This window comes from Xenopus tropicalis, chromosome 2, assembly GCF_000004195.4.
Source record: "Xenopus tropicalis strain Nigerian chromosome 2, UCB_Xtro_10.0, whole genome shotgun sequence".
Lineage (NCBI taxonomy): Eukaryota > Metazoa > Chordata > Amphibia > Anura > Pipidae > Xenopus > Xenopus tropicalis.
The window spans coordinates 76,880,255-76,905,296 of record NC_030678.2 but is presented as its reverse complement, the minus strand read 5'-3'; the positions used below and the strand labels follow the sequence as shown (position 1 = coordinate 76,905,296).

General features: G+C 37.3%; 2 protein-coding genes across 3 annotated transcripts; one reads left to right on the top strand and one right to left on the bottom strand.

Annotated features, from left to right (window-relative positions):
• Positions 1-1,358: 1,358 nt before the first annotated feature.
• pdik1l (PDLIM1 interacting kinase 1 like) lies at positions 1,359-3,792 on the bottom strand. Its single transcript, NM_001126781.1, has 3 exons — positions 3,755-3,792; positions 3,321-3,383; positions 1,359-2,026 (listed from the first exon to the last, which is right to left on the bottom strand). The coding sequence occupies exon 3, from the start codon at positions 2,013-2,015 to the stop codon at positions 1,623-1,625; it is 393 nt and encodes a 130-aa protein (NP_001120253.1). The 5' UTR covers positions 2,016-2,026; positions 3,321-3,383; positions 3,755-3,792; the 3' UTR covers positions 1,359-1,622.
• A 13,549-nt stretch (positions 3,793-17,341) lies between these two features.
• Positions 17,342-24,527, top strand: trim63 (tripartite motif containing 63). Of its 2 annotated transcripts, XM_012957279.3 has the most exons (10): positions 17,342-17,671; positions 18,094-18,257; positions 18,375-18,543; positions 19,405-19,500; positions 19,969-20,202; positions 21,195-21,217; positions 21,659-21,783; positions 22,621-22,686; positions 23,869-23,920; positions 24,139-24,527. In XM_012957279.3, exons 1-9 carry the CDS (start codon positions 17,513-17,515, stop codon positions 23,886-23,888), a joined length of 1,056 nt encoding a protein of 351 aa, XP_012812733.1. In that variant the 5' UTR covers positions 17,342-17,512; the 3' UTR covers positions 23,889-23,920; positions 24,139-24,527. The 2 variants fall into 2 exon arrangements, with proteins under 2 accessions (XP_012812733.1, NP_001072557.1); NM_001079089.1 differs by lacking the exon at positions 23,869-23,920 and having other exon boundaries at positions 17,465-17,671; positions 24,139-24,525.
• The last annotated feature ends 515 nt before the right edge of the window (positions 24,528-25,042 follow it).

Below are 25,042 nucleotides of genomic sequence, written 5' to 3'. Positions count from 1 at the left end.
CTACTAAAAAATAATTTATACGTTAAACCAATAGGATTGTTTGCATTCAATAAGGATTAAATTTATCTTAGTTGGGATCAAGTACAAGGTACTGTTTTATTACTATAGGATTATAAATAAATCCAATTTTAAAAAATTATTTCTTTTTTATGGAGCCGATGGGACATGGCTTTCCTGCAATTTCAGAACTTTCTGGATAACAGGTTTCCAGATAATGGTTTCCATACCTGCATAGGAAATTAGCCAACCGCTTGAATTATCATAAGACAGAGGAGAGGATCTACAAGACAAGAGACCTGAAACATCTCAAACACCAAGCCCTTCTGTGCTACACCTAAAGCAGTCAAAGCTGCCTCTGGTGTGGAATTTAGTCAGTGCATGTTTGATATTCTGCTAGGGCAGAGGAAGAGAAAAGAGGCATTTAGAGGTAAAGCAACAGGTTGCTGTGACAACCTATGACATTCATATGATAAAAGTTAACAGGGCTACTAAGAATATTTTGTGATTATGAAACAAAAAGGCTGTATTATATTTCCAATCACAAGCTATTCTGCAGATCCTGTTTAGTCCCTTGAAAAGTGCTAAAGGAGGATGTCACGTCTCCCATGTGTAGTCTCTGAAAGCAATCTGGATAAGCTTCAACTCAAGCTGAAAGGCATCAGGGCGCTCCTGGGGGTTTGCAGAAAGCATCTGGTGCAGCAGCTGCTTCATGCGCCGGTTCATAGACTTTTTCTTAACAGGAATAAGCAGCTCTAGCTTTGGATTCTCCAACAAAGCTTCCCCTACTGGCACCACTTGAGCCCCCCGTTGAACATAGCCCCCCAACAATCTCTTTTTGGTATGAGTGTCTGTGATGGTAATCCGCTCCAGCATGGCCCACAGAATGACACCCAAAGCAAATATGTCTGCCTTGGCTGTGTAATGTCCCTCCCACACTTCCGGTGCCATATAGAAGTCAGTGCCACAGGCTGTAGATAAGAAACTCTTGTTCACATTGGCTGGTTCCTCTGGGTTTAAGCCAGAGCTGGAGCACACTTTGCTGAGCCCAAAGTCAGCCACTTTGAGAGTAGGCTCATCCACTCCATCACGAGACTTGCACACCAGAATATTGTCTGGCTTAAGGTCCCGGTGGATGATCTGGTTCTTATGTAAAAAGGCAAGAGCACTGCTTAACTGCAGCATGAAGCTGGTGTTGGTGCGGCGACTTGGCCTGCGGGTAAGAATATATTCATTCATATCCCCTCCATCACAGAAGTCCATCACAAACCACAGACAGTAGGTGCTGCGTGGATCAAACGCAATCTCACCCTTCAACGATGTCTCTACCAACTTCAAGGAAAGAAGAAGACACAAACACAGTGGTGGAAATTAGCATTTATAGTTTTTGTCTCTGACAGTTGGTAAGCTATTTAAGTATCAGAAATAACCTCCACATTTTGCTTCCCACTTACACCTTGACTACTCTTTTGTGTGCTGATTACAATACAGCACTGAAAGAAGCTGTCCTGTTTATTTTTGCTGCTGTCTGGCACCTGGGTATTTCACAGCTATCTAGTGTTTATAGCCACTATTTGTAGTGGGTCTTTGTGAAAGCTTATCAAGTGGACAGGAGAGCCTTACCCTCAAATCGGGGGAGAGCTGAAAGCATGAAAATTATATTTAATAAAATTAAAAAAAAACCAACAACAGTCTTTTCTATTGATTAAAATGTATAAACTCCAGTTCCTCACCGGTAAGTAGAGAGCAGAGCTGGAACCATGCAGCATGCGTTGAACCATGCCATCCTTCTGTAAAACGCACTCTTCCAAGTGAATTACATTAGGGTGCTGGCTCTGGATGCTGCTTAATGCCCAAAACTCCCGTAAAGCCAATTCTACATTCTCAGGTGCTTGGCAGCGGATCTTCTTAACAGCTACCCGTTGGCCACTTCTGCGTACCAGTGCTTCATATACCACCCCGTAGCTGCCACGGCCTACCTCCCGGATCAGGTCATACTTGGGCTGGCTGCTGACCATCTTCAGACTCACTATATATATATATAAAATGAATTATTGGACACAGTTTAGACTCCATTATGCATTTACAAAACTTAATAATAGCAAAGAAAAAATACAAAGTTTATCTGTCTACTCAGCATGATAAATATCTGACCCAGCCCCAGTCAGAAAATAATCGGGGAAGACATTCTTTTGAAAATTCATATAGGGCAATTAGCTGACCTAACGTGTATGTGTGCCCTCGGTTTGTTTGTGTGCACCATGAACTGTATGATCCTAGGGGCAGCCCTTAGTACTTAAAATGGCTATTCTCTTTTTACACATTCCTAAATAGACCAAAAAATGTTGATGAAATTGGGTTTTACATATGAGCTATTTCATGCAGTATATTTTTATACAGACCTACATTGTTTGGGGGGGGGGTATAGAATTCTTTTAAAAGTGGCCAAGAAAACAGCCAATAACTGGCTGCATATGTGAAACTTAACGACTGAAAGTGACCCTATAGCTCTTAAGTACAAAGTGTAAGTAAACCGAGTTCTACCACTCAGAGTATAATGCACAATGTTGCTGTGGCCAAAATGTTGAACTAACAGCTCAATATTTATTTGTGGGAATTCATACAGGCTGAATTTGAGCACTGGCAATTTTTTCTGGTGTGTGCAAATAATAGCCGTCTATTGTTTGTAGCAGTTGGTCAACTCCAGAGCGTAGGTTAGTCTGAGCTCTGAAAAAATAGCAGTTGTAACTGCTACAGAGTGGGTTAGACCAAGCGATCACAATTATTGAAGATGCAAAATCTTGCACAAACAATTTGGCTAAATAAGGAATCTGAACACTAACTTCCATATTAATATTAATTTAAAAAGTGAAAACAATCTGCATGTCACATGACCTGGAGGGTTCTGAACAAATGTTTGCAGTCTGTGCACCCCTAATTCACCGTAATGGTTTAATGGGGAGAAACATTTTTATTGTGTATTTAACATTAAGACCCTAGATGGAAAAAAAAAAAACATTGTTTCCAAGTGAGGTGGACAGTTTAAAATCTAGGTAGGAGGTTAATTCTACTGTGTGGAATACAATGATAAACCAAAGTGGTATTATTAAGCTATTATGGAGCTACACCTGCAATGCTTCAGACATATGGTTTATTTAATTAACATTTGAAGATTACAACTGTACTGCGGTGTTCTATAGTTACATGATATTTTGAACAAGTAGTTAGTACATTAAATACATAGATTCAAACACATCACTTATTATTACATGTAAACCAAAGGATAGCATTACTTTGCTAATAACTACAGAAGCATATCTTACATGTAAAGCTTCTCTCATGCTTTCACAACTTATGAGTCTTGCAGGTTTTCCCTACTTTAGCTTCTGAAAGAAACAAGGGCACATTTCATTGTAAACACTAATAGATATTTGAAATATTCAAACTGAGTATGCTATTGCTTAAATATATGCCTTTATCTATTATGGAGATTTTAAGTAACCAGAACACGGCTATACATAAACAATCATACCGTCATACGTAGGCATTATGAAGCACTGTGACTGAAAGCAGTACAATGCTCTCCCATTAACAATGTGAGTGCACCACATACATTACTAACTGAGCTTGTATAACGAAGCACATAAAGCAGATTAGATATACTGCATCGTGTATGGGTGTGACAATCCATCGGTACTATAGATACTCAAATGCAACACTGCATGTCAACGTTTAATGTAAGTGTTTATTATCTCACCTCAGTCTCTCTCTCTCTTGTGGCCGCCGCCATTTTGTCCCGCGCGTATCCGAGACGTACGCGCGTTCTCGCCATTACGTCACGCGGGAACAATGTTCTCTCGCCGGCAGAAGCAACGAATGTGCGAGCGCGCAAGGAAGGCGGGAAAAGATCAAATCATTACATCCGTAAAAAGTGGGGAAAGTCAACTTCCAATAGGAATAGAACTTGTGACGGCGCTTTAGACGCCGCCATCTTTAGTAGGGGAATGCACAAAACAAAAAAATAACCCATTGTGCTTACATATGTCCCAGCTCCAATAGTCCCGTTCAGGCTTGGACAAATTGTTTGTAAATCGTCGTAGCGGAATTATGAAAGACCACTGCTTTGCCTCATACTAGACAAAGTAAAAACCCAGGGTATTGAGCTAAAGGTATACTTTTATTAAAGTGTGTAAGATGGGCCAGTAATTTACCAGCTTGAGGCTTGATCCCAATGTTATTAATAAGGAAGGAATATAGAAATTACAGTGGCAACATTTATAAATTTTACCAGCTAGGCCACTAAAATACTGGCCAGGTGGCAACCTTAGCAACATCATGAGTAATAGGATTCTGTAGTGGGGTATATATACAATACCCAAGTCCTCAGCGCTCTAAATGTGATGTAATTTCCAATCTTGTGTGTGACGTATTCTTCCTGCAGCTCCGCTTCAGATCAACCCCTTTTGACTGGGTTCCGGCTGTATGCATTGCTGAATCATGAGTAATAAAACACTAGGGGGCACATTTACTAATCCACGAACGCTCCGAAGATGTTTTTTTCGTAATGATCCGTATTTTGCGTTTTTTTTGTAAATTGTCGCGACTTTTTCGTAGCCATTACGATTTGCGCGAATTGTCGCGACTTTCTTGTAGCCATCGCGCCGAGTACGAAAGTTTCGGATTCATTCAAGCTTCAGTATCGTGACTTTTCCTTGGCCCAGGTTGGAGCTGCAGAGTGCCATTGAGTCCTATGGGAGGCTTCCAAAATCATGCAAAGTCTGAAAGTTTTGCCCGCCGTTTACGAGCGCTCAATACGAAAAAGTCGCGACAATATACAAGCAAATCGTAACGGCTATGAAAAAGTCACGACAATTCGCGCAAGTCGTAACGGTTACGAAAAAGACGCAACAATTTACGAAAAAGTCGTAACGGCGACGAAAAAAATCGCAAAAAATATGAAAAAATCACAAAATGTTCGTTTTCCAATCCGAATTTTTCCCATTCAGATTCGTGGCTTAGTAAATCAGCCCCTAGGTGCGCCATAATTTTCCTACCCAAGGCTGTTCAGACCAGGACAGGACAATGTACTCAATCCACAAACTGTGGATTCCTAAATTAAAACTATACCCACCAAACAATGTCGGACTCCATAAAAATGTATTGTATAAACAAGCTCATATGTAAAACCCTGCTTCATTTAAATAAACCATTTTTATTAAAATATACTTTTTAGTTGTATGTGCTGCTGGGGACTCCAGCCAAAACTGCCATTTAAAGAATTAAGGGCCACCTCCATAGGACCAGGATTTACATTGCGCACAAACAAGCCAAGGCACACATACATGTTAGGCCACATCAGCCATTTAACAGACAGCATTCTGCCTTTTCTCTACCACTTATTCCTGTTACAGTTAGAGCTGCATTATTTCTGGTCATATGAGGGAGCACACAGCCCATCACTAAATGGTGGATCAAGGGAAAGGATGTAAAAGGACAAAATTTACTGATATATATATTCCAGTTTGGTGAGATTCTTTAATAGGTCACTTAACATAATATTAACTTTCTGTTGGTTAAGTATTCATTCTGGGGGTATAGTTTCCCTTTAAGATGTATGATTACTGCACATGTGCATATCTAATGGTTTCCATGAAACTGAAAAAAAAGAAATAAAGAAAAAACAGTATTATGACAAGACGCTGATGGAATAAACCCTAGGGAAGACAGCTCTGTAGGCTTCAACCATGACTATGCAGTGCAGTTTAGGGCCCAGTCCTTAAGAAAATGTGCTGGAAAGAGTGCACAGATTTGCAACTGGTAAAATGAATGGAAATGGGATTATCACCTTTTCTGAAAAAAATAGTGTTTTCTTTTTTCAGAATGAGGTCTTTTGAAGGGGCTGAACTTGATGCTCAGTTGACTTTTATTAATTCAAATGTAACTGCTGTACTAACTAAAATAAGCATAGGTGGTTCCTTTTATTCATTCCATGCAAGAGGGTAGTAAAAAAAATCCAATCTAGTGGGAAACATCACAGGAAAATGGACATCAATCCTCTGCTAAATTTTTTGGTTCTCAAATAGTTTGGTCCATGGATCACTTGGCTAACCATTGCTCAGAGGGTTCTGCAATTTACAAGGAAGGATATCACATTAATAGTGATGAGTGAATCTGTCTTGGCAAAAAATAATTTGCAAAATGTGGCAACCACAACCATTTTCCTCACTCTGCCAATTTTTGTTGCTGCAAATTTTTGCGGTAGTTTTGAGAAAATTTTTTGCCAATGGCGAAATGCAGAATTTCACAGTGAATCCATGCCTGCCAAAAAAATTCCCTCATCACTACATACTAATCACACAGCTCATTAAGAAGACCATATCACATTGGTCATAACTGAGTTTGTTTACCAAAAGAAATACTGAATTCGCTTGCAGTCGTGATCAGGGCTGGATTTGTTAATACGGCGCCCAGAGTCCACCCCCCACGCGCATTGCGAGCAAAGTTCCAGTGCCTAAAACTGTGCTGCCCTAGGCCCGGCCTTTGTGGCCTCCCCACAGATCCGGGCCTAATCGTGATAGCTTCAGAATGACATCTTCTTTGACTATACAAACATTTTTTGGATAAAGGAACCTTTTTTTTTAAGCTTGAAACAGTGTCACATTAATTTTAAACTTCAGTAGTGTGAAACAGGGTATCACAGAGAACAACATTGTAGCATGGAATTAAGTAAAAGGAGGGCATTGGTTATGAGGGTGATAAAACGTTGCAAGGCACTGTATACTGAATTGTACTTCAGTGTCCCTATTGTATTGTTCGTACCCTTGGGCCCCTGTCAGCTGTCTCTACCGTTACACCCCTAAAATATTTTTTTTTATTGACTCACAAAAAATTTTTTGATGGTAATTTTTATATTAATTATACATGCATTTTGATATTCCACATATCTGTCAGTTGTCCCATTTTTTCATGGACAGTCCCAAATTTAATAGTGTAAAAGGGGGACAAGTAAAGCAAACATGGTGATTGGTGGTTATGGGCATATCAGGGTATAGGCAGATTGGAGCATGACTTCAGCTATACAAAAGTTTCATTTAGAAATGTTGGCAGGCAATGATGATTACAATGAGGCACAGGGGATAGACATGGAAAAGGCAATGGAAATGTGTACATAAGGGTAGAGTAGTCATAAAGCTAATGAGGAAGATGATGTCAAGTGAATAATATGAGACTACTGGTGAAATGAACATGATGAGAGTGAAACCAGAGTATGCATACTATGCCTTTAGTACTGGAATACATTAACAATGCAACCAGCAGCCATGTGCTGAAACATATGTAGCCCTGTATTAGGTATATATGAAAAGTTCTGCCATTAAAGACATGAGATGGCAACCCTGGCTGAATCCACTGTGAAGGTAGAAATAAAACGTGATTTTTTTTTTATTTACAATGACAGTGGAACTATTTTGCAGCTCTAGTCTCTAGCGGAAAAAGCAAGAAGGCTTTTTGCATTTCTTAGTTCTACTCCTGTAAATTCTTATTGATTATTTCCAACGTTACATGTAGAAAGAAGTATCGTTATCAGTAAATCGAGTCACATTTGTCCAGATGGAACACTTCTCATAGCCTCTCCAAACAAATATTCATCCTCCTCCTCTGCACATGCTGGAAGGCTAAATGTTTTTATGAGCTAGAAAACATCCTCAAGGGGATCTTGAGGAATAATACTGACTATTAATGTTTTGTTTTGTTTGTGTAAACTGTGCAGTTTAAGCCCTTTTTATTTCTTTGCAACGCTGCCTTTAATCCCAATAAAGAAAACTACAGGAATAATAAATAAGGAATAAAGGAAACTACAGGAATAATATAAATATTTTTCAGCACAAAGAGAGACTTATTACTTTTTGTTTGCTTGTGAAAACAATGGTAGCTATTTTAAAAAATACAAGCTAATTATATGCTGATATTCTACTTATACCCATACAAGTAAAGTGGATGACACACAATACATCATTTGAAGTGCTCCATGATTGTCTTATTCTGAAAAGAGTTTTTTTTCCCTGAAGACAGAAATCTACTCAACCATGACAAAAAGATAAATTATTTGACTCCTTCCGCTAGAGTTGCATCCACAGTATATTCATTTACCTATTGTATTGTCAAATAAATTATTCAAGTGTCAGTTGGTTTCAGAAAACAGTGTGCATCGAGTGCCCTCAGCTGGCAAGAAGAGCAGGACTATAAAGGGTGGTTGGTCAATAGGAATACCTTTGTATATTCTATAATGATTTTAATAATATGGAGCTACAGTCTTCCTACCTCTGTACTTTTTATTGTACTTATTCAGTTTTATCAATTACAGTGTTTTTTTCAATTTATAATAATCCCCTGTATGCTAAATGTTATCCTTTACACAGAGAAAGAAGGATCAATACTGGCAATAGGAGTACAGATCAAACATAATTAGTTACAAGGAGATTGAAGGCAGAACTGTTAAGGGAGGGGGCTGTGAAGGACAGACACATGGCCTGGAAGCTATTACTCTGACTGACATATAACAACTGGTGAGTGCATAACATCAACTTCTTTTTCCTCTGCCACAAGAATTTTGTTACACCACCCCAAACCCCACCCGACCTGCTGTTCCCTCATTTTTTACATGGCAGCCCATACTGCTGGTAACAACATGTTCTGGAAAATGGCACATGATTCCTGGGAGATGGAGAAACTAGTAACCAGGAAGTAAACAGTGTGAAGACTGGATTAAAAATTGAGCATCTTTTGCTGTTTATACACACTGTCAGAAAATGAGTACTATTTATAAACTGAATTTATGTATTCCAAATTAAAATACAAATAGGCACTTGCCTTTTAAATCTGCTGCACCCACAGAGACTTCTATTATAGGCACCCATAGACTCCCATCTATGGTGGTTGCTTCAGGTTGTTGTATAAATTATTTGTACATCTATGGTAGGCTATTTGTATACAAAGGGTTAAAAAGTAAATACGGGGGGGGGGGGGGGGTGTTTCCCAATTATTGATTATGCAACTTTCCACCAGAAACATCCTGTGAATAAAAGATGCCTTTTTAAACAATTTGGAGATTTTTCACTGCATTTTTGTCTGCAGTGAGTTAAATTACTTATTGGGGTGCTATCAATCAAGACTCAATGGGCGGGGGGGGGGAGCACATTTAAAATTAGCCCTGTATGCCTACACCAATAACTATACCTAAATGGACTTTGGGATCTTTAAAAGATGAACCCTTTTAAAGTAGTTATTTGACATTACATAACTAAGACAAGGACAAATACCTGCCCTTCATTCCCCAGTGAACTACCAGCATAAAAATATACAACCATAATCAGACAGCAAGCTTCTGCTTGGGGTCATCCATGACACGTTGACATTTTTTTGGGCCATTATTTGTTTTAATACTGTAAAGTTTCTGGTTGTGGATGTACAATACATTGGTACATGTTTGTTGGGGAGTGTGTACATGGAATAAGTTAGGCCCAGAGAGTTCTATGTTTTGACTTGGACAGCCTGGTTTTTGAAGGGGCTGTCTAGGCCAAAACCTTATGCCCAATTTTTAACAATCTAAAAAAAACTGAAAATCTCCATTTTGCGTCTTGTGAACACATTAACCTCGATGCCATCATGCCTTCTGGAACGTCAGTACGTCACATGTACGTCAGCATGATGACATAAGTGGTGTGCATAATGATGTTGCTGGTGTGTGATGATATCAGCAGTGCATAGCGCTGACATCATTGCGCACATCACCTTTTTCAGGGTTTATAACTCACCAAAGTTGGCAACTCTAATGTAGTAGCTTTCATTTTCAGGGTCCTCTTATTAAGCTTACCCAGGGGTCTAGTGGTATGCAAAAGAAACTTGAAAAGGTACGGGTTGTGGTGAAAATCAGTGTTGAGTGCCATGCTGTCATACGATAACAACTGCACCCCCCATTAATAAGTTTTACCTTACCCTTATATAAAGCCTTAGGCTGATGTCCAATGGAGAGATTTAGTCGCCCGCGATAGATCACTGGTACCGTGGGTGACTAATCTATCCAAAATGCCTTTCCACCGACAACAATATGAATCACTGCAGGAAGGGCCTATGCATCGACTTCACCAAGTAGCGTAAAGTTGACTGCAGGGGGAAGCTTTGCGCACCTTCGGAAAACCAAAATGATACGTAGGCCTTTCCACCAGTGATTTGTATTGTTGCTGGTGAAAAGGCATTTTGGAGAGATTAGTCGCCTGCAGTAGCAGAGATCTATCAAGGGTGACTAAATCTCTCCACGAGACATCAGCCTTAACCCTTTCCCTGCCAACAATGTAGGTACTACGTTGTTTTAAAAAAAGCAGTTATCTGCTTTTGCCGCCGGTGCAGAGAGTCAGCTGTGCCCCCAACCCCCTCGGCAACGAGCCAAGGGGGCTGGCAAGTCGGTCCAGCGATGTGATTGCATCACAGCACGGACCTACAAGCAGCAGACGCCTTCTAATGGTAAGTGCTCTTTATTTTCCTAATACACACACTTACACACATTTACACACAATTTAGCACAGGGTTTTTTTTTCCCATTTTGCACACTCTAGAACTCTTTAGTATACTTATATACACACTGTCACACAAATTTTAGATGTGTACACACATGTATACACAATTTTTTTAAAATTTTTTTTAGTTTTTTTAAAAATTTTATTTTGGCAACGTGACTATTGGATCAGCTATTCTAACCACTAATTACGCTGTTGTGTGACTTATTTTGTTGTTTCATCAATTTGAACAATTTTTGTGGTTTAATTGCATTTTTATCCCTGTATTAGTATTCCTAATCTGTTTTTTAGCATAGCTAAAAAAATAGCTAAAAATAACTTTACCCATTTTGAATTTATCAGAATGTGTACTTTCCAAAAATATATGGTATTCTGGGGGTCTCTGTATAGTTTGGGGAAGTTTCGGCACATAATACACTGTCAGGGGGCTCTGTATGCAAAAGCTGAGTTGGCAGGCGAGAAATGCATATGCGCTATTTTCATTTTGGGTTCAGTACATACCACAGACTTTGGTATATCTATGCATATTGGGCATCAAACTGTTCAGTAGACCTTAGGTGTTCCTATTTGTGGTGATTTGCCTTTGTATGCAAGAAATTGTGTGAGATAAATTCTGCAAATTGCAACATTTTTATGCAATTTTCTGAAATCATAAATCATAAAAACCACTAATTTTAGGAAAGCTTTGCAGATTGGTACTTTGGTGTAGAAAGGACTCTTTACCCATGTTGGATTTGTCAGAATGTGTACTTTCCAAAAATATATGGTTTTTAGGTGTTACCCTACATTTCTGCAGCTTCTACCCCTCATAAAACTGCCATGTGTTTATGAATTAGGTAAAGATAAGCCATGAAATTAGTGTGCACAAGGTATATTTGGGGGGTCTCTAAGTGCCATGTGCTTTGATAAACCTATGTACAGTGGGAATCAAACTGTTCAGTAGACCTCTGGGGTTCATATTTAGGGTGTTTTATCTTGGTACCTAATAACCTGTAGAAAATAAGATGCTGCATAGTGGAGGAGATTTTTGGAAATGTCATAAAAATCGTCAAACTTAGGAAACCTTTGTGGCTTGGTACTTTGGAGTAAAAAGAAATGGTTAGCCATTTTAGATTCAGGAGAATGTGTACTTTCCAAAAATATATAGCTTCCTGTGGTGAGCTTACTATTTTGTAGCATTATCCCACATAAAGCATGTAAATGTTTGATTTTGCAGGAGCTGAAATGACAGAAATGACAGTACATATGGAGGTATGTTCACATTGGGGCCCCTACATGCCACATACTTAGGTAAACCTAATGATACGTGGGCAATAAGATGCTGCAAACTGGAAGCTTCGAGAGGATTTTTGGAAATGTTATCAAAATTGCCAAATTTAGGAAAGCTTTGCGGCTTGGTACTTTGGAGTAGAAAGACACATTTTAGATTCGGGGGAATGTACACTCACCCCAGAAAGTCAAATATTTTCGGAAAGTACACACTTTCCGAAAATATTTGACTTTCTGGGGTGAGTGTACTTTTTACTAGCTTTATCTCACACAAAATGAGTTAGTTTATTGGACCCCTGGCTTTCATATTTAGGATGTTTTATCTGGTTACGTTATGACCTGTAGGAGATAAGATATTATAGTCTGGAAGCTTTGAAGCGATTTTTAAAAAATTTCACAAATTTTGATAAAAACTAACTTTAAAAATGTATAATTTTCTGGGATACACCTTCTGTTAGTGGAATTTTTGGCTTTGAAATCTAAAGTATGCAGCATTCTGGAGCAGTGCTTTGGAAATTTGGTAGTGTACTGCTGGGACTTTTTGACCTATACAAGTGTGAAATCTCCATAAAACTATATATATTTGGTATTGGCACGTTCAGGGGACATGGGACTTTCCAAATTAGTTGTATTTTCATGCATAAAATATTTTTCGTTTATGGTGTATGTGTTTATATCATGGAAAATATATATTTTTTTCATTTTTTAGACATTTAGAAGCCTATATCTTGTTACAGAATTGGAATTACACAACAATTCTACCATACTTTTTAAGCTTAGGTTGTTATTAAAAAAAACAATATATTGTCTTCCTGGGTAAACTAAAAGTCCCCCCAAGGAAAGGCCCCTAAAGTGATAATGTGCAAAAAGTGTTCGAAAACTGTCTGGCAGTAGAAGTTCTGCTTTGTCCAAAACGGCTGGCAGTGTTTGTTATGTAAAAAAATGGCAAAAAGTATGTTCAGCACAAGTCCTATTCATTGCACTGATTGCCCTGATCCAGATTTAGTATTTCTTTTTATTTACTTCTCCCTCTGATCAATTGCTTAAATGTTGGGTAACAGTTCTGCACTTTCTGCATCTTTTGTAAATTATTTTTTTAATTTACGGATTACTTTTTATTATTTGCACTCATTTCAAATTTATTCTGATCATTTACTAAATCTAAAATCATAAAGCTTTGTACATTTAATAAAATTGTACATTTACTTATGATGGTTTGTGTAAAATAATATTGATTAGATGTATATTACTGTTACCAATAAAGATAATTAATTTATAGAACGAAAAACTGTACTCCACACCAATCCCAGGTCCTTTCTTTTTAGCTATAACACTGCACAATTAAGTCACATCACAGACCTTTGCTGCAGTTGTTTCAGTACATTTTGCCACCTCTTGCGTAACTTTTGAAACTTCTTAAGCTCAGTGCCAAGTCTATATATATCCCTTTCTAGGTGGGGTTAGATTACATCCAGGTTAAACACTTACAGCTCAAGCAGGACCAGTATTTTGATTCTATTTTCCTAAGTGATGCAAGTTTCTCCGAAGTTGCTTTTTGCCCACCTTAACTGGTGGTAACATAGGATGCATTAAACATTGCCCATATGGGGCACATCCAATGTGGTGTTCCCATTAGTGCTAGGTTCTTTGTAGTCTGTGTCTTTGTCATAAAGAATCCCTACTAATTACTGCCTACTGGTTATAGAAAAATAAAATCTTCTGGTGAGTTTTAAAAACCTGGAACATGTCCAGAGACTTCCAGGAAGAGTATCAAAAATAGGTACTGTCCCAGGAAATTACGGACATTTGGCAACTTTGCATGTTTTCCATAGAAAAATACTGTGGCATAAACATGTGTTTGTCTAATTAAACTATGCCATGCTTGCCCTCGGTCCTTTAGTTTCTTGCTCTAAGTTTATACAATAAGTCACCCAGGGTTGTGTGTTTGGGCATGCACGAGTTACCTTATTACAGATGGACTGTGTCATATTCTATTTCAGAGAGTGCTGTCTCATTGGATCCTGCCTTATCCATCCTAGGAGCTGTAGTGGGCTCAGCCAAAATAACCAGCCTAAATGCATCTGTGTTAGAAGGAGAAGGAGTTTGACCTGTTATGCCTATGTGCGTGTTATGCCAAACTATGGAACACAGCTAAACAATAAAATTATTTTCATTTAGCTACTCAAAATGTGCCAATTCTACTGTGCTTTACATTCTGGAGAAAAAATATTTAATTTCTCCCCAGTCTGAAAAGAACAGTAGGACTAGTATATTATCTCTAAAAACATGTTATTGCTTAGCTGGTAAGTTTATTCTCCCTGTCCCACAATAAAAGATTAAGGCTGAAAATAAAGAAATTAAAAGAGATGCACGAGGGGAGAAAGGAGTCGTCTTATTAACGTAATGGCCCAACATGTGCTCTATCATCATCATTTATTTATATACTCAGTCAGTGAAGGTAACTGTGCTGTCCAGGGTTAAAAATCCAGCTCTCAATCTCAATGTACGTCCCCACCATAGGTGTGAAAAATGCAAACATAAATTCTTATAAAAAGCTACTGAGGGAGAGCCACACTGCAGTACTTTTTATAAGCATTTATATTTGCATTTATTTATATAGTTTCAGCATGTTGCAGTTGTCCAGGGTTAAAAAATCCAGCTCTGAATTTCAATGTACACCACTGTGCTACATAACCGTGCTGTCCAGGTTTAAAAATCCAGCTTTCAATCTCAATGTACGTCCCCACCATAGGTGTGAAAAATGCAAACATCATTGCTTATAAAAAGCCACTGAGAGAGCCATACTGCTGTTCCTTTTATAAGCATTTATGTTTGCTTTTATTTATATAGTTTCAGCATGTTGCAGTGCACTTTTACAATATTCTAACTTCTCATTTTCATCTCCACCCTTTACTAACCTGACAAGCACTGTTACTTGAGAAAGGCAGTTTAATTTGCACAGTTTTTTTATAAGGTAAGGGTGTCTTGGCATTCTTGTATTTGTTTACTTAAAAGTGATCTAGGAAATAAAAACACATATATCTCCTAAAATCTGTAAACCACTATATAGATATTTATAATAGTTGTAAAATTGCCTTGAAGGTTTAAGCTGGAACTTTCCACCCTTATAACTACCCTAGAAAATTTCACGTTCCTGTTTCAGAAGTTCCCTCACTGCTTGATACATTATCCTGTCTACTGGACTGTGCTGTTTGTTTACCTATCAGTTCCCTTATCCCTACAGACTGGCACTAAACATCATGTGCTCCTGTAACAGTGGAAATTTAGCAACAGCCTTCTCCTCCCCCTTGTCCCTGTACACTTCTGGGAACCTCTGTACCTGCTACAATGACTCAGTGAGTTAAGACATCATATGACCCCTTTATATAACCCATGCAATATGGAATATATAGTACTTGTTTCTTGTAATCAACTTTCAAAATAAACCTATGCTCTCCAACAGAGACGTTTATTACTGATTAAATGCATGGGATAGAAATATTTTTGTGCACCCTTTCTTTAAGAGGACCCTATTGGAGTGCACCACTTATTGATGGATCTAGTATGCAAAAATAAATTGCTGATATTCTTAAAAGAAAGTAACTATACCTTAATTTAAACTAAAACCATTTTTAACAGTAACAACAGAGAATTTTTTGTCACTTTAATGCCAACTTTGGATTCATTTATGATAGAACCTTGTCCCAATATATATCTTTCTATAAGAGTGTACTAGTGATCGTAAGCAAATGAGGAAGGATGTGCTTCCAAAGACACTAACAGAACCCTAAACACTATGACACACCAAACAAAATGCTGGTACCCACCCAAATTAACTGAATGGGTAAGTCTGCTCATTTTGATCATTCTGTTTGATTTGTATGCTGCCCATACACCATAAGTTTAAAGACACGTATAAAATCCCTGCAAAGTTATAGCGGCTACCTAAACTATTACTGCTAAGTTGTTAAAGGTGCAGCGTGGTTACCTCCATTCTAAACCAATTTTCAAACTATTTCTGTAACCAAGGCAGCATTTGCTCATTGGTAATTGCATTTCTCAAAGTGATTTTTGTATGTAGGTAGGAAAAGCTTTTAAAGTACTTTGTTTCTGTGAAAATGTGTTGTGCCTCAAAGTCAGAGATGAGTAATGGGCTTTATATATTTTAATAAATATTAGCGATACATCAACTATATATGTTGAGATCTCAAAATTAAGAATTTTCCATCAAATATATCCAAACTGTAACATCAAAGTAACATCAGCATCCCCAACTCAGTATCACCTGGCAAAAAAAACCCAGCATATCCCACATATCCTTTGGTTCAAAGATAAACCGTCATAAATATGAATGCAAGGAACAGGAATGAGCAAATTTTGCCTTACCATTGAATTCAACTAATTTATTTGCATTTGCAATTACAAATTCAAGCAAGAAAATAATTATTTCAGATTAACATCAGTGGTCAATACCCCAGATCCACCACTCCACCAAGCAGTCACTTATTCCCTACTTTGCTCATTGCTTGGGGTGAAGCAAAAAAGCAACATTTGATCTGCTTCTGCACCCAAAAGCCCTTAAAGGTCTTAAAATCTATTATCTGTGGCAGATCTAGTTAAACTTAAGAACAAAGGATTTGCCCAAATCTGAATAATGCAAAAAGTGATGGGATTCAGCTGAGTCCTGCATTCATTCCTAGAAAACATTAATCCATAATACTATAAATGATGAATAGACATGGCATTTAGATGGTTTAACCAGAACAAAATGTAAAATAATACATACAAAGGATACAGTCTGAGAGGTTTAGTATTTTCAGTGACAGAAGAAAAAAGGAAACAGCTTTATTTATGCCTTTACAGTGAAATAAAGCATCAGCAATATTAGAAAAACAGTATTACTGAAAGAAGCAATAATAGCATACATATGGAGGATTTAGAGACCTACAGTAAAAAAATATAAAAGAGAATCATCTAGAAAATGGCCACTAAAATAAGATATGCATGTTTAATTAGCAAGATATATTCCAGTGTATCAAGAAAATTAAAATTGTTCAGGATGGCAGAACTATAGAGGCTAATTATACAGCATCTCTATCGGCTGGAGTGTTTTGAAGTGATGATAACTTTATACAAAGAAATCTATATTGTTTCTGGGCAGCATATTTTATTTGGTTTATGGGCTATAAATTTGACAATGGTGCAGTGTAAGCAGTCGTAACAGAAAATGTGTTGAAGTGGCACAGATGGATTGACTTGAATTACTTTCTCTGAATATTGCATTTGTTAGCATGTTGTTCCTGAGTCCATAAATAACAAAATAACTCCACTCATAAAGGGATCCTCCTGTTATCCTGTTTACAGAAAAGGTTCCCTTAGATTACTCACTACTTCATGTGATAGCTTTGCAAACTTTCAGGGACTGCAGGAAATCTGAACCCACAGTACAGACATAGGAATGTGAGATGTCCGTCCCCACCATCTGCATGTGACCAGCATACAGACTATATATAGGAGGGTCTGCACAGAAATCAGGAGCTAATCTTGGAACAAGAAACACTACTTGACTGGAAAGAAAAGATTCGCACCGAGGACTGTTAAATAAAGTCACACTAAGGACACAAGAGGAGAGACCTAAAAGCTACGACTGAAAATAAAGAAGATAATTTGTCAAAATGGATTACAATTCAGAAATTATCCGGGAGAATAATCCCATGGATAGTCTTGAAAAGCAGTTAATCTGCCCTATTTGTCTGGAAATGTTCAACAAGCCTGTGGTAATACTACCATGCCAGCACAACTTGTGTAGAAAGTGTGCCAATGATGTGTTCCAGGTGAGAAGAACTTCTCTGGTGAAGAGTAACCAGCTTTTAATGTATGCATTAGCCCACTCTTTTGTGAAACAGCCTAGTTGCTATTATACATTATTATGTTATATTATGCTTTATTTTCCTGCATGCTCATATAATGCTTTTTATGTGGCCTGTTGCCTTTATCTGTAACTTCCGGTTACCATCAAGTATATGCATCATTTGTTTGGGGAAGTCATTCCTAAAATAATCTCTGTCTCTGTCTGTTACTCTTTTTTCACAACCATTATACAGAGTGGTTCAAATATAATATGCATTAGAAATCAAATGCTATATTAGCCATCAGTATTTATAAATAATGTTACAGTTGCAAACACTTATATGTGGATAACATTTTCGTTCTTTAAGATATGTGGATATAATAACGCTTCAGTTTTTGATTTTAGGCTGGTAACCCATATTGGTCTACAAGGAGTTCAGTATCTGGAGGGCGATTCCGCTGCCCAACCTGTCGTCATGAAGTTATCTTAGATCGTCATGGAGTATACGGTCTCCAGAGAAACCTGCTGGTAGAAAATATAATAGATATCTACAAACAAGACTGTACTAGGTAAGAAAAAAATAGGCAATAATTAGTGCTGTAGAATCTGTTATTGTGGACACAGTGGTAGATAATCTATGCTAGTTACTACAAAATCACTCTCTCTGTGTCTTTCCCACTACTCAGTCGGCCTGAAAAGAAGGAAAACCATCCAATGTGTGAGAAACATGAAGATGAAAAAATAAATATATATTGCCTCAGCTGCCAGGTAGCAACATGCTCTATGTGCAAAGTGTTTGGAGTTCATAAAGACTGTGATGTGTCTCCCCTCCAGAACGTGTATCAGAGTCAGAAGGTGAGAGAAACACAAGAAGCAACTTCATGCAAACTAGGGTTACACCATTTGCCATAACCATAATATCAGCCACCCTGGCGGAAGCAAGTGAACACACAGCAGGGTATCACAATCACTTCATGCAATGGCTTATTTAGTGTTTATGATGACACACAGTAACTACATGGACAAACTAACCACCACTAAGACTTAATATACATTATATTAAAAAGGACAGAATCACACAAACAGTTGCAAACTGCTATCTATTATCTATCTAAGCATATGCATAGTGCTTGCTTTATTGACTGGCCTGTAGCAGCACAACCAGTCACACAAACAACATTAAAAGTGTTGCATAGTTAATTTTTCAAGGTCCCACATAGTCCTGAGTCTCTTGGTAGCTTTTTACTTCTTATTTATAGATACAGCATAGTCAAGTCAGCTGATATATTTAGAAAGAGTTGAGGCTGCAGTGTAGTGTCACAGCTGTGTGGGGGTGTGAAGGAAGAGCAGGTTGAAGAGGGTCATTTGACCTGACCACTATTAAAGGATATTCAGCTTTATCATTTCTAATCTAAGTGTTAATTTACATACATTTAATAAGTTTCAGCTCCCAATGTTCTCACCACATTTTTTGTTGAAAAAAAAAATAGTATCTTCTATATTATTCATTTAGCCCTTTTATTTGCAGTGCCAGCTCATCAACGTATATACTATATTTATATATAGTATATTTATTTATTGGACCTGTTTTTTTAGGCATATTGTGCCTTTAGTTATGCTTTCTGGCTTTTTATTTCACTACTAATATACATCAATTTTTAACTCCCTTAATTATAACACATTTTTATTTTTTCTTTGCTATCTCTATTCTTACAGACAGAACTGAATAGCTGCATATCGATGCTGGTAGCGGGTAATGATAGAATTCAGTGTATTCTTAGCCAGCTGGAAGAATCATGCAAAACTATACAGGTGAGAAATTTCAAGAACTTTACTTTACATGGAGACAGCAGTGCATGAATCCTGGAGTTTCCTACACATACAGATCAATCTATATAGCTGATACAAGTTAAATGAGCAATGTACAGTGGATGTGAATAGTATTTTTTACCCAGCCTATTGGATATCTGGCCAATACCCAACCAGTTATCAGTCAGGTAGGCCCCTTTTTCACCTCTTGTATTGGTTATTGGTTGCATTGTATGTATCTGTATGTTTAATTTATACACCCATTTTTGTACAGTTCTGCGGAATACATGTTAATAATAATAAGGGCTGTCTATCCAGAATACAGTTTAGTGTAGTATATGTTTGCTCCAAAGTAACATCAAAGGAAACCATAAATCCGACTTACTTGCCTAAGAGGTGTTTGAGGGTTGTTACTGATCACTTACAGAGATTAGTGAGTTTGACTGTTCTTTCTTTAATCATCCCATTTAGGAGAACAGTCAGAGTAAAAAGGAGTCTGTGAAAGAGATGTTTGAGACACTTTTCAGGAACCTGGAGGAGAAAAAGACTCATCTGGTACAGCGGATTTCACAAGCTGAGGAAGAGAAGTTGAACTTTGTGCGTTCTCTCATTGTACGGTATCAGGAACAGCTCCAGTCCTCATCCAATGTGCTACAGAATGCTTTTCAGGCTATGGAACAGCCTGGACCTGCTAACTTTCTTCTGGTAATTTACTGGGACTTCCAACATAAATGCCTCTACATGCATATTTATAAAGACGAGTAAAAAAAAAAAGTGGCATGTGAATACAAAGTCAAATTTTGTAACAGTGAACTATACCTTTAGCTTCATAGTGCACCATTTAAACTTCCGGATTAAAAGATGTATTAAATACAAAAAGCCAAGCAAAAACAGGCATAAAGGAACAGTAACATCATGGCTACACAGCAGCTAACTTATATAAACTATAGTAGTCTTTCTGAGGCAAACACACCAGTTGTAGCAATGCAGGGCAACTGTACATTATATTGTAATTACTTTTATACACTTTCATTTTTTGGTGTTACTGTTCCTTTAAGTGCCACTGCATTTTAAACAGATCTGGCTCTTTTTATGCCAAAAATTTTTGCTGTAAAGGCAACAAAAGAACCTTAGAAATACACGTTATATTTTGTATGACTTTTTTGGCATAAAATATATATTTTTTTAAATATTCTTTATTTTCAAACATATAATATGGGGGATACAGAAGGCAAGAGGGAAGGGGGGTCAAAAAACAAGGGCATAAAATATTTTACTCGTCTTTATAAATAGGCCTTCTATTGTATTTATTCAGGGAAGTTGTCAAGCAGATTAAGCCACAATGCAAACAGTGCCAGCCAATTGGGCAGAATACCCCCTGCATCCAACTTGCAAGAACAGTATATTGCGATGCTGCTCACAGAGTATTAAATGTACCTATGTACCTACCCAGAGTATGTGACACCACAGTTTTAAAAGGTTAATACAGCTTTCAACACAATCAGAGCATAATAGGTCAACACACCCCAAATATAGTGTAAATTAAATCCAGGAAATACAAATTGCCTGTGTCTTATAAATTTATCCTTTAAAAATCCATTTATAGCGGTCTAATTTAGTTTAAACATTTTCTATTTCTTATGTTGTACCTCTCTTATGCTGTGCTAAACCTTTTCTTTTCTGCTGTTTTCCTACAGGAGTCCAAACAGCTTATTAAAAAGTAAGTAACATTCCAGATCCAAAGCATGAAAATCATATGATTGTTACCTACTGCATGAACTGGTGATTCAGCCATATCGAGTTCATAATAAAACAATACCAGTGTGCCTTTTGCTCAGAGAAGCAACTAGTAAAAAAAAATGAAAACATTCAAAGGATCCAGCAGTAAGGAAGGGCTATAGAAAGAAACATGGGGAGGTGACATAAGAGGAAGTTGTAGAATGGCAATTAGTGCAAGGAGTCGTATCAGCAGGTAGCATTTATTTGTCAAATACATGTCTGATGCAAAAGCAAGCATTGCTTTTGATTTGTTGCTATGGGTCATTATACTTGGGCAAATTTTGCCCATTTTTATTTTATTATATTATGTTAGGGATATCTAAGAATGCAGCTGTTCAGAGTGCTGTTCAGCTTATTTAAATGTTAACTCTTGTATTTGCAGGCTAATGGAAGCATCCAAAGGCTGCCAATTGGAGAAGACTGATCATGGATTTGAAAATATGGACCAGTTCACCCTGGATATGGAACATGTCAGCCAGTGTCTGAGAAGCATTGACTTCACTCCAAGTGAGCTGAGAATCATGGTTGGAAAGGATCTTGTTTAATGCAGGATTTGGGGTGACAATAGCATTTGATAATAAGAATATAGTCATCATTGTTTAAAACAAATACAGTCTACAAAGGAATTTTCTTAAAGTAAATCAGTTACAAAAATTATTTCAAGTAATGTAAATTAAATAAAAAAGTAGGACAATTATTTGCTGCTTTCTGTCTTTTTCCAGCTTTCAAATGGGGTTCACTGAAAAAAAGTAAAAAAGAAAAAAAACTATTGCTCTGCGAGGCTGCATTTTTTTTTTGTTATTTCTATCACTATCCATTACATAACTTTCTATTCAGACCCTCACCTATATCTTTATCTTGAAGTCTTAATTTAAGCCACTGCCTGGTTGCTAGGGAAATGGGACAAAAGCAAGCAGATGAAAAATGAAGACCAATTGCAAATTGTCTCAGACAATTGTCACTCATCAAAATATCTGTTCAATCATAGTTAAAGTTTATGTAAAGTTGAACTACCATTACATGCTTTTTATCGAAACCAAAAATAAAGGCACAAAAAAGCAACAGTAAATAAAACACTCACCAAGTAGTAGTAGTATAAATTAAAAAAAATCAAATACTGAAAAAAAATAAAGACAGACTGATTTTGTCATTGGGTTTATTTAACATATCTAGTCAAAAGGTAGATATTTGTCACCATGGAACAAATGTAAAATACACTCTTTCTTTGGTCAGTGATTTTGAGAACCTGTTAGAGGAAACCCATAACTGCATCAAAATAGACTAATGAGAATGCTGTATCAGCCATTTGGGAAGTACTGTACCGCTAAATGTTATTTTTTACAGACTGTGATGAAGATGAGGAAGATGATATAGAGGAATATGAAGAAACTGAAGAAGAAACACTTGAAGGTAAGAACATTTGTCATAGACAAATTTACACATATGTCTCTATAACAAAGGTCATGGTTTATATTGCATCTGCATGAGTCTCATGGTGGTATCCTGCAACTATTATTACAGAGGCACTAATTGCATTAATATTTTAGTTCCCCCTATTTACCAAGGCTTGGTTGCAACCATTATATTAAAAAATCCTGCTCCCCATGAACATTTCATTTTAGCATTTACTATCCAGCCACAAACTATATTTTTAATCCTGAAGTAGCTTTGGCATGACACAGAGATCAAATCATATGGGGGAACATTCATTAAAGTACGAATCTGAATCACGAAATCCAATCATTTCTGATGATTGCAAAAGTTATGAAGATTCAGTTCGTTTGAATACTAAGCTTTCGTAATTACGATCCGAAAGTTCAGAAATTTCCGTATTGAAGCAATCGTTTACAATTGGCGATCCAAAAGTCACAAAATTATCACATCCGAACGATCGTAAATGGCGGAAAAACCTTTCTGACTTCAGTGCATGATTCTGGCAGCTTCCCATAGGACTCAATGGCACTCTGCAGCTCCAACCTGGCCCAAGGAAAGTCACAATACCACAGCTTCAATGAATCCGAAACTTTCATACTTGGTGCGACAAATACGATTTTGTCGCACAAATCGTTGCGCAAATTGTCGGAAAGTACGAAAAAGTTGCGCAGATTAACAAAAATATTGTAGAAAATATGCAAAAGTTGTAAACTTTAGAATTTTTTGTAATCGGACCTGTCGTACTTTAATGAATGTGTTGTTACCCATTAGTATTCTAACATCTATCTTGCTTCAGTGGTATGACATGGAATTCTTATTTACCAAAATACTCCAGGTTTCAAAATTCAACCAGGTTGAAAATTTTCACCTGTGAACTAACCCATACAGGATAATGATATATTTCCTTTTCATTATTCAAAATGTACAAGACCAATCAAAGCTATATGCTAATTGGTTGCTATGCTATTAGTGCGCAAATGCATTGTTTATACGTGAGACTACTGCACTAATGCATTGTTAATACATGAGAGCTAAAGGGACACATTTATCAAAGAGTGAATCTAGAGCTTAACACAGTGAAATTCTGGTGCTCTCAATTTATTTCTATCATATTTTTAAAGACTCTCACTTTTACTCATTGATATATATGCTCCCTAGGATCCCATATAAATAACTGAGAGTTGTAGAATTTCACTCTGATGAACTAGTGGTAAGTATATGTTTTATTCTTTGATAAATATGCCCCATAGTATCACATGTTTTACTCCTGTATCTTTTGTATAGTACAAAAACCAACTGGATAAAAAAAAAATACATGACATTGGCTAATTTTTCCTCTAACCAACATGCTATGACAGAAGCCAATTAAACAACATTAGTTTTCTTTTTGCAGCTGACAGGCTTATTTTGTCCTTTGTTTGCACACAGGGCAGCAATGATGCCAGGGCAAGAAAAGCATGTGAGAACAGCGTGGGAAGGATCTACCATACTCTCCCTGAGAGTAGGGAAAGGGACATCACATGAGACTGGTGGAAAGAAAGCCTGTAGGCAATGACTCAGGACTGCTGCTAATGATCAGAAGACTTGCATTCTAGGTCGTTATGATCCAGATGTATATATTTATTGTAATATATTTTATATTTGCGATGGGTGCTGTGACTCTCTATTTGGGTCGATCCATAAGTCCTAGGGACTCTTGTTACCTGGAGGGCAGGAGGAAAGAAGTGGTAACACCACATGGTGAATCCCAATTTGTGTGATACAATTTCACTGCCTTTCTTTTGCATCTTAATAAATAAATTTTAGTGTTAATGATATTCGTGTGTGATCTTGTTTTTATTATAACTAGATAATTAACTGTTCACATACTAGATATTGTATAAAATCCCAATACCTAATACAGCTAAAGGTGAAATTCCAAATCTATTCTTATCATAAGTACAAGGATAGGTTACTAAGTGCAACATCACTGGCGATAATTATCTCCAATGTTAGTAAACATGCTGCTAAGTGAATAAGGCACACCTACACAAATGTATAAGGGCTCTGGCACACGGGGAGATTAGACAAAACTCCCTGTTCGCGGGTGACTAATCTCCCCGAGTTGCCGCCAGTTGCCATCCCACCGGCAACAATGTAAGTCGCCGGTGGGATGGCACACGTGGCGGCGCGATTTTGGGAAATCGCCGAAGTTGCCTCGCGAGGCTTTTAAAAGACACATTTGTTTATACATACAGGGTGTCTATCACAAATTTAAAACCATTAAAATTATTCCAGGTTCTCATCAGCTATTCAATGCCTGCCAAATTAATATAGTGACCTACATACCTAC

Excerpts from the sequence above, each read along its gene's own strand:
- pdik1l (NM_001126781.1), bottom strand. The coding sequence starts at position 2,015 with ATGGTCAGCAGCCAGCCCAAGTATGACCTGATCCGGGAGGTAGGCCGT.
- trim63 (XM_012957279.3), top strand. The coding sequence starts at position 17,513 with ATGGATTACAATTCAGAAATTATCCGGGAGAATAATCCCATGGATAGT. Across the intron at positions 20,203-21,194 it reads GACCTGCTAACTTTCTTCTG|GAGTCCAAACAGCTTATTAA; the intron begins GTAATTTACTGG and ends GTTTTCCTACAG. Across the intron at positions 21,784-22,620 it reads AAGCATTGACTTCACTCCAA|ACTGTGATGAAGATGAGGAA; the intron begins GTGAGCTGAGAA and ends TATTTTTTACAG.